General features: G+C 38.7%; 1 protein-coding gene across 3 annotated transcripts in view; it reads right to left on the bottom strand.

Annotated features, from left to right (window-relative positions):
- Positions 1-1,231: 1,231 nt before the first annotated feature.
- Positions 1,232-9,130, bottom strand: part of CARD19 (caspase recruitment domain family member 19) — a 64,906-nt gene continuing 57,007 nt past the window's right edge. Inside the window, exons 4-6 of one of the 3 annotated variants that reach the window (XM_019536937.1) lie at positions 7,693-7,752; positions 5,892-5,963; positions 1,232-2,663 (exon numbers count right to left, since the gene is read on the bottom strand). In XM_019536937.1, the coding sequence (XP_019392482.1) occupies positions 2,548-2,663; positions 5,892-5,963; positions 7,693-7,752 (248 nt within the window). In that variant the 3' untranslated portion in view covers positions 1,232-2,547. Of the gene's footprint in view, positions 2,664-5,891; positions 5,964-7,692; positions 7,753-9,130 lie in introns of those variants that run through there. The other 2 variants (XM_019536938.1, XM_019536939.1) reach the window with 2 other exon arrangements.

Genomic DNA, 9,130 nt, shown 5'->3' with positions numbered 1-9,130 from the left:
ACGGCAATTTAAAGCTGGTAAATACTTTTTCAGTGTGACTGTTTGCTTCTATGATCAAATGAGGCATAGATTGAGGTCAACATTTCATGTGTGTCCATTATCTCCATCCTGCAAAGCTCCAAGACCAGCAAAAAGTTACAGATTTTCTGAGATAAAGCTTTGTGACACATACTTAAACATGTCAGTATCCTCAACAATGGCAAAGGGAATATTCACAAGCTTAAAGTTAAGTATAGGCTCCCCCTTTAATGGGGCCATCTTTCCACTATGGGGCAAAAGTCCCATGAATGTTGATTATTGTATGTGACAAAATGAATATCCTAAGTTGCTGGGTTTGGTTGGGTGCTTTTCTGCTCCTCCTTTGTTCTGGGTCTAGTTTATAGATTTAGGTGATTATAGCTTAGAATCCAGTGAACTCAGAGACGGAAAACAGATATTCTCAAGGACTCTAACAACTGCTGTAGGTGAGCCTGTTAAGGCAACAAGCAACTGTATAAACAGAACAAAGAGTAGACCAGAGAATCACGGAAGAGGATGGCAGTAGCCAACAGGTACTATCTGGAACCTGGCTAGTCAAAACCCTAATGCTGCAGCCCCTGGGATGCATTCTAGTTGTTCAAAGGGATTTTTTTTCAGTGTCAGAATAATGGGATTGGGAAAAAAACTGTGCTATAAATGTGGAGAACCAGAAGATGATCAAAGGTCCTGCACTAAGTTGCAGTTCTCCTAGTAATTGTTAACCACTGTGAGCTGGTGATTTCACATGCAAGGGCTTGATTATGCAGCTAAACGTTATTATACCTGTGTAGTTAAATTGTTACAACTCCCCGGTAGTTACACGTAGTCCAGAATGAGAGAGGTGGGCCTTTTATTTGCTTGTCTGCTCAGCTTAAACCCATTCCAATGCAACATGAACTGAACAAAGAAGCCACTCCAGAGTAAGTATCCATATGACTGGGTATACCAGTATAACATATTACAGTTTGCAATATGTTTGCGAAGTGACCGTATGACAGGTCCATATGACGGGTTATACCAGCGTAACATCTGCAGTATCAGTTAATATTCTTACGTAGATGAGCCTTGCAGTATTTGTCAGTGAGGCTTCATTTTGCCCCAGGAGTCAGCTTAAAGTCACTTTAAGCTTGTGAATATTCCCTTTGCCATTGTTGAGGATACTGACATGTTTAAGTATGTGTCACAAAGCTTTATCTCAGAAAATCTGAGCTACTCTAGTCACAGAGTAGCTCATGAAAGACAGGAAGAGAACACCTTACCAAGCATCTCAGTTTTTTTACCTATAAGCAGATCATGAGAGAACACCTTCATTATAGATGCCAGTATTTGTAGCCAGGTTCAGGAACAGTAACACCTCTAACTAGAATGAGGAAACCCACTTAGAAGAGAAAGAGAAGGACTTTCCTGAGAGCTCAACGGTAGAAGTCTGGGCCACAAAATTAAAAATCCCCAAGCACCTCATTTCCAGTTCTGAGTCCCTGTATTTCCCACATGTCTTAATGCTATATGTGTTTATGAACACAGGAAAGTCTTTTTGCAGGTTCTCAGAAGAAAACCCACAGAAGAAAAGCACAATGTATGATCAAATTACATTATAAAGGAAGTTGAGATGCAAGTTAAAATGCATCTTTTTGGCCATAAACAAAAGCACGTTGTGCAGCTTTGATGACTGTTTCTAAAGTTCCTGCCAAATATGTTGGGCTATTATAGTTTCCTGGCAACGCAAAACTGATAACTTCAATGAAAATGAAAAAACAATGCAAATCTTAAAACTCTACTTCATATTCTGGCTAGTTCTGTCATCCTGATCGCAAAGAAAATCAAACAGCCATGGGCTGAAATCTACATTAGCTCAATACATGCTAACAAAGATGAACAGTGTCCAGAACCTGAACATGGCCAAGCTAAGCTGAGGCATAAAAGAAGGAAGTCAAAAAATACTGCAAGGAACCAGCAACTGGTGAGCCCTGTATGGATTAATGCCCATTTGAACACATGCAGTACAAAGAATACAGACAGAAGAGACAACCCTGAAATAAAGGATCCAGTCCATTTCTTACTAAGGCTTTGGGTTGACTTGCTTAAGTGTCACCCTTACATTAACTATTAAAAAAGACAGAATTATATATCCTTTAAACTGTCCTGTTCCTCTACTCCAGTATAAAACACAAGGTACACAAAGATGGCTTAAGTTCTGTCATCAGTCATTGCTTAAGATAACATGTCAAGGTTTGTATTAAAAACATTATCCAAATGATAAATATTTTAAAATAAGCATTTACAAAAATAAATGGTCCATTCCTTTAAGAAAGGAGATATATACACCTATATATGTGTGTGTGTGTATATAATATATATATATATATAGCTAAGCTTTAGAATGAACCTTGAGGCAGCATATTTACTGCTAAAGTGAGTTAATCAACTCTTTGGTATAAGAATATAGTGTGAGTGTGTGTGCGCGCGCGTGCTTTGCGAGTTTTCTTTTGGCAGGTATACTTTACAGACAACTGAAGAAACAACTTTTCTTCATTTGTTCCTTGATGTGTCTTCCAGGTACAACATACAAATATTTCTAACATGTCTTCCTATGATAATAGGAGAAAATCCCAATATTTTCCGGGCTCCTCCTACAACTTTTGTACCTAAAACAAAAACAAAAGGTAGAGAAAAAAGAAAAGTGAGTTGACTGGTAAGTCCAGTTGTAGTCAACTGCACTTACGTTTGCAAACCTTCTATACAAAAATGCCTTTTGTAAATTAACTGAAATTACAGTGTAATACTCATGTCAAAAAAGGCCAACTGTAATCCTTCCATGCAGACAGAGGGGAACAGCAGGTAGAAAGAACAGCCCCTTCCTGGCATTGTTCATTAATGAGGCTAGGTTATGAAGCACAATAAGTTAACAATGATAATGCAATGATCAAGGTCCACTGACAACATAGGAGAGATCATCACATTTGCTTCTCAGGAAGTGGGGTGCTGCAGGAGGCAATCAGTGTTAGTCTACAGGAATAAGCAGTGTTACAAACACCCAAATTTCCAATAAAGAAAAAGATTAATACCCTCATAAAATTAAATTACAAAATAATTTACCAACACATTTATGGCCCAAACAACATCTCCACTAGGAGAAGCAATTAAGGCTGGAACACTCTAAGGCAGGATTCACAAGCCCTGTATTAGCCCTTTCATGCCACCTGAGTAGTTTGAAGGGCCACAATCCACCCTCAGATCCCCAGCAGAGAATATCTAGTGTAGACATCAGTGTCACTGCCAAATATTGTCCCACTACTCCCTACCAATATAAAGGACAGAAAGGGGCTATGGTAGAACTCAATTTTGTACCCTACTGTCACAGGACCTATTAAGATGGCTTTTGATAATGTTGAAGCTTAACTTTAGAAGAAGGGAACTGTTACCAGCTCCCAAATGTTCCCTGTTCCTCCCATACTGATATGGAGAAAAATTCAGGGCCAGGTGAGACTCTGTCTCTCACAGTTTTTGCAGTTAAATTGCGAAAAGCAAGAGGCACTCAGATAACATGTTGGGGGACTCAATTAGGTTACAAACCAACAGATATTTAATTAATATTAATTTAATCAGTAATAGCTATTTAATAGTAATTGATATGTAGTTGATTTCCATAACAATCTATCAATATTTATAGCTGATTCTCTCTCTCAAATATTGATGTACTGTATCCACTTCATTACACTGCAAGGATAAAAGGTTATATCAACTATTAAATAAGAGCCTTGTTCTTCAATCCCTAATCTATAGACATATGAATGGAAAAACAAACTTTGCGGCACAAACCCCATGCCAGATGTGCACGAAGAAGCAGGACTTATAGTGGGCTGCACTAAAATGGAAGCTTTTGAAAGTATAAAAAGTAACATTTAATTCACTTCAGAGTACATTTGGAGCTACCAAAGCAAAATGGAACCACTCTTAAGCCTTTTTAAAAAAAATCAGGTCAATTCAATATGGCACAGGTTAACTTGTTACATGTATCCATGACTTTACTGGTGTTCCCCTGAAGCCAGTGGAGTACTCATGTTAGCAGTAAAGCCTTTTTCCCATAATAGGCAGGCTTACTGGTGACTACAGTTTGCATATTTACAGGACTCTCAATACCAAGTACAGCCAGGTAAAATTTATTTCACTAATGTTAGATTTGTTGGAAAAGGTTTTTGGAGGGATGGAAACTGAAACTATTTGCAAATTCAGATGAAATTCAGTACTGTTTCATCTGAGAAAATGGGGGAAAGAATGGAAAATGTTGTTGGTAATTTTTAAATGATATTTTTATTTCAAAAATGCCAAAATGCTCTGTTTTGACATGATCAGAATGAAAGTTTTTATTTGGAAAATGGCATTATTTCCTTAGAAGCTTACCCAAATTAAAAGAAGAAGGGTAAAAGGTTCATATGCATTCAAAAGATTTAATTTTAAATTAAGTTAAATGTTTTGGGTTAACCTAAAAATGAAACCTTTTTTTCTCCTTTTTTTCTTTTTGGTTTTTCAGTAAAGTCAAAAAATCAACCTTTGTTTTACCTGAACAAAATTTCTTTCCTGAGTCTTTACTTTGTCACCAAACTAAAAAAGTCTCTTCTTTTCCCAGGTGTGTTCCTAATGTTTATTCATGAATCAAGAAAAGGTACATGGGGACAGGGAGAATACCTCAAAAACCTACTTTTATGTGCAAATGCTTGCAGACCACTAAATTAAAAAAGGCTCTTCTCTATATAATTGAGGTATAGGTATCGATCAGATGCTGGAAGGTCTGAGGCAGAGGACATCCATTAATCATTCAAGTAGTCCATTGATTACCATTGCACTACCCATGTAAGAAGCAGCTTGAGGATCAGCCCCCAGAAGACATCCCTTTGCTCTTTCAGCTGTGGTCCAGATCTTACCTGTATTCCTCATGCATAATTCCCTGTGATGGAAATGGGTTACATCTGTGTGTGAAGGGAGTGCAGGACCCAGGCCTACATTCTCATAGCATCTAGCTATTTTTGCATCCTACACCAACTGTACAGATCTGACCAGCCTGTAGTTTATTTCTGAGTAACACTGTTTTAATGGTTATTTTGAGAAGACAATTTTCACAGACTATTAAGAATAAGTTGAAATAAAGGTTGTTTCACATACTACCAATGGCTGGCCTGAGCCTAGAAACCCATCAGAGGAGTGCGTGGTAAAGGTACACCAGCTCCTATAGCCAAAAGCACACAAGGAGTGCTGTGCTTGGCATTTTACATTTGGTTGTTTCTAATGCTTCAGCTCAAATATTATCATTCAAGATGTACAGTTATCCACAAAGAGTGTCTTTCATGCAAAAGGCTCTTACACCCACTAAACATGCACCACCTCCTTCCTACAATGGAACCTCTTCCACAATTAAGCACAGGAGCTACTTAATAGTGAATATTTTAGAATCAGAAATGAGAAGAATATCTTTGCTTCTCATGATCAGTCACTGAAAGTACCAGCACCAGATAGACTGCTATTAGCACCTTAAAGCATTTAAAAAAATGTTCCACTTTGGAGCCAGAAGATTTTGGATCTGTTCTGGCATTGACCTTCTCCTCACTGAGAGAAATTCACATGACTATGGTTTAGATAAAATAAAAAGTGCCCCTATTTCTGGGATCTTCCGTAAGCAATCCATGAGCTCTTTTTTACTTATAACCTAGCATTCTCGAAGTCCAGGCTGTATCCCAACCTCATTAAAGAATGACGACCCCTTAGACTAACTCTGTTATATAAGCAACCTTTGTTCATGTTACACAGAGAGCTCTCCAAAATGCATTTGGTGACTGAAAATAAAAACACCCATCCCAAACAGCTTCAGAGCAGATTACCTGAGTTACAGCAATACATGAATAATGCGAATCCTGCAGCAACACTAAAACAGGCAAGGAAGAACATGGGACCTAGTGAAGACAAAGGAGAAGAGACTGTATTAAAACAGAACAGAGGATTGAAAGCTTAACTCATCAGAATTAATGAATCATTGTTATTACCATGCATGGCTAAGATTATTCAAATGAAGTTAGCACAATCATAATTATGCATATTCTGTACCTAATGTACTATAAAATACCATTACTATACTCTATTATAATTAATTTGTATTTCATTTACTCTGACATCACTGCTGTTAGAGCTTCTCATCTTCTAATTAGGTCCCTCATTTTAAGTTCTTATTAAGCTGTAAGTGAGGTTTCTCTAGAGTGTTTTATACTCATAAAAGGTCTACTCTGCAACAACATCCTGAAAGATGTACAAAAGCAAAAAAGTGAGAACCAGAATGTGATACCTTCCCATGCAGTCAGTAACACTTAACTCTACAAGTAGTTCCATTGATGTTCATGAGCTACCTGTAGGTAAGGCGCTATTCAATGAGAACAATTATGCCCCAAATAAGTAGTATTTTCCACAACATTTTGTTTTCGTTTCTATACTTTGTATTCTTTGTCATACTCTTATCCTTGCTCCCCAACAAAGCATACTGCTCATTACAGGTCCTGTCCTGCTGTGCTCTAGTCAAAAAGCTTATTCTGACTTCAGTTACCATGACTTTTTAAAGATTTTATTCTATGTGAGGACCGTGTGATTAAACCTGGTGAAAATAATTCAGCCAAAAATGCAGAACAAACACCAGCCATTGGTTAAATTGTTCAGATTCAGAGCACAGGAGCAGGGAGATTATCCAGCAGGGGAGCCATTTGGGTGCTGAGCTGGGCTGATGATTCTGCATAGCCTTGATCCAACCCTAAATTTTAAGCTTTTTAAAACATAGTTAACCTAGTTACATTTCTAAATGAAATGTAATTTCAAAAAGAAAAAGTTAAAGGCTTCATTTGAACTTTTCTGAATTTTTCCCACTTTTTTCAGCTAAAACTGTTCACAAATTTGTGAATATTTTCCCCTTCTCCCAACACTACCATTTTCACCAAATTAATTAAAAATCATACCTTTTTCAAGTATGGGCATGGAGGGCCTGAATACATTGAGCATCCACCAGGCCAAACAGCAGTGCACGGATGCATGTCATGCTGTTGTGAATATATGACCTCCAGAATTAAAACCTGTGCAGCTGCCTTGGCATGTTGCTGCAGGCAGGATAAGTGGCTCTGCCATTCAGCAGTACTAATTCACCTATTACAGCACTGTACTAACATGGCTACATTACTTGCTGGTCAGGAAACAGGCATATGGAGCAGTGCTGCAGCCTGGTGTGATGAATTTGAAGGGCAGATATGTCCCAAGTGAGGCAAATGTAAGGATTTGAATAGCCCTCAATAAACAATGTTAAAGTTCTCAATTACTTATTTACTGCCAGGAACTCAGTGAGGGCCTGCCAAGAATCCAAGCAACATTTGTAAAAGCATAGAAAGTGAGGGGGAGGGGGAAGAGGAGCACGCAGGAAATTGAAGACTAGTTAAAAAAATAATGCAATCAAAAAAATGTTGAAATAAATATTGCCTAAACTCTACCATTGTGAATGCTATGGCACTAGTCTGATTGGCAGAATAAGATCACCCCCAATAAACCACTTATAATTACAATAAGGATATGAGAGAACATAAATTAACTTATAAAACAGACTACATCTGAAAGTGTCATTCCATCCAATGGTAGTGTATGTATTTTATTTACCCCTGTCATTTAGAATATATTGCTCCTTGTCAGTGTCTATCCCTGTGGAATCTGTGGTTTCTAGGAATAAAAGTAACACACCAAGAGTTAGTAGGAAACTCAAGCCAACACACTTGTGTATCAATCATGCAAAATCAAGAGAAAAGCATGTAATACCACTTCTCAGAGAACTACTCAGTTTCACATGAAAAATTCCTGCCCCCTTTCTCCCTCAAAGGTGTGTCACTGCCGCAGTTCAATTAGGGAGAGTATTAAAGACATACTTCACAATTATCATTTGAACACAGCCAAAAAGATTTGTGACTATACGCTGTTCATCCAGCTACGATCTCAATCATGTGCATAGATTTAAGCATCTATTAGGACTTTAGGGCTAATTGTCAAAACAATACACGTTTAAATTTACACATGGAAAATGCCTTGCTGGATAGAGGGCAAAAAAATAACCCAGCCAGACTGTTCTGTACTCTCTTCTGTTCAATATGAGTAGATCTGTTGATGCCCATAGATGTGCTCTATTCGAGAAAGAATGGCCCTACATTACAAAGGCTTTCATACTGGGACAAACTTTAAATCACAAAAGCTTTTGGGAACTATGAAACCTTTTAGTGTTTGAACAAGGACTAACTCCTATCCTGCTTCTTGCCCTACAGTCGAAGCATTGAGTTCTGCTTGTGTGTCAAACACAAAAAAACCCATCTCCCAGGTAACACACTATGCTCTATAACATCAGACACCAAACTGTGCTGTCACATACAGATAGATGCAACTATCACTGAAGTCATTGAGTGCTATGTTAAAATTTGGTGCAGGCGATTTGTCCATAGATCAGTATTTTCTGTAAAAAAAAAGCTTGCAGGCTGGATTTCCTCTCTACCCCATGCCCAATAATTAGGGACCTACCAAATTTGAGGGAGCTGCCCTCCTATTTTGTGGGCAGAACGTGGGGCCTGGCAGCCATTTCATTGGGGGAGTGCATCACCCCTCCCATACCTCTGATTGGCTGGGGGCAGTGGCCCCACCCCTCATCACTGATTGGCTATGAGGGATGTCCATCCTGCAGCCCTGCCCCTTGTTGCCAAATGATGGAGGGGGTGAGGCCAACATGACAGGCAGCCCTCAAAGCCAATCAACAGCAAAGGGTGGGAGTAGCAGCCCCAGTTACCCCTCTGGGAAGCCAGCATTTTATTTTACTTAAGTTTGCTTTTTATTCCAGAGATTTCATGAGCAATGTCAGATTTCTTGGAATATATGAAATCTGGGAAATTGTGAATTTAGTAGGTCCCTACCAATAATTCATAGTTTCATAGTTTCTAGGGTCGGAAGGGACCTGAGCAGATCATCGAGTCCAACCCCCTGCCATGGCAGGAAAGAGTACTGGGGTCAAACGACCCCAGCAACATGTTCATCCAACCTCCTCTTAAAACCCCCCAGGGTA

This window comes from Crocodylus porosus, unplaced genomic scaffold (assembly GCF_001723895.1).
Source record: "Crocodylus porosus isolate Cpor-Errol unplaced genomic scaffold, CroPor_comp1, whole genome shotgun sequence".
In the NCBI taxonomy this organism is placed as follows: domain Eukaryota; kingdom Metazoa; phylum Chordata; order Crocodylia; family Crocodylidae; genus Crocodylus; species Crocodylus porosus.
This window is presented reverse-complemented; position numbering and strand designations above follow the sequence as displayed.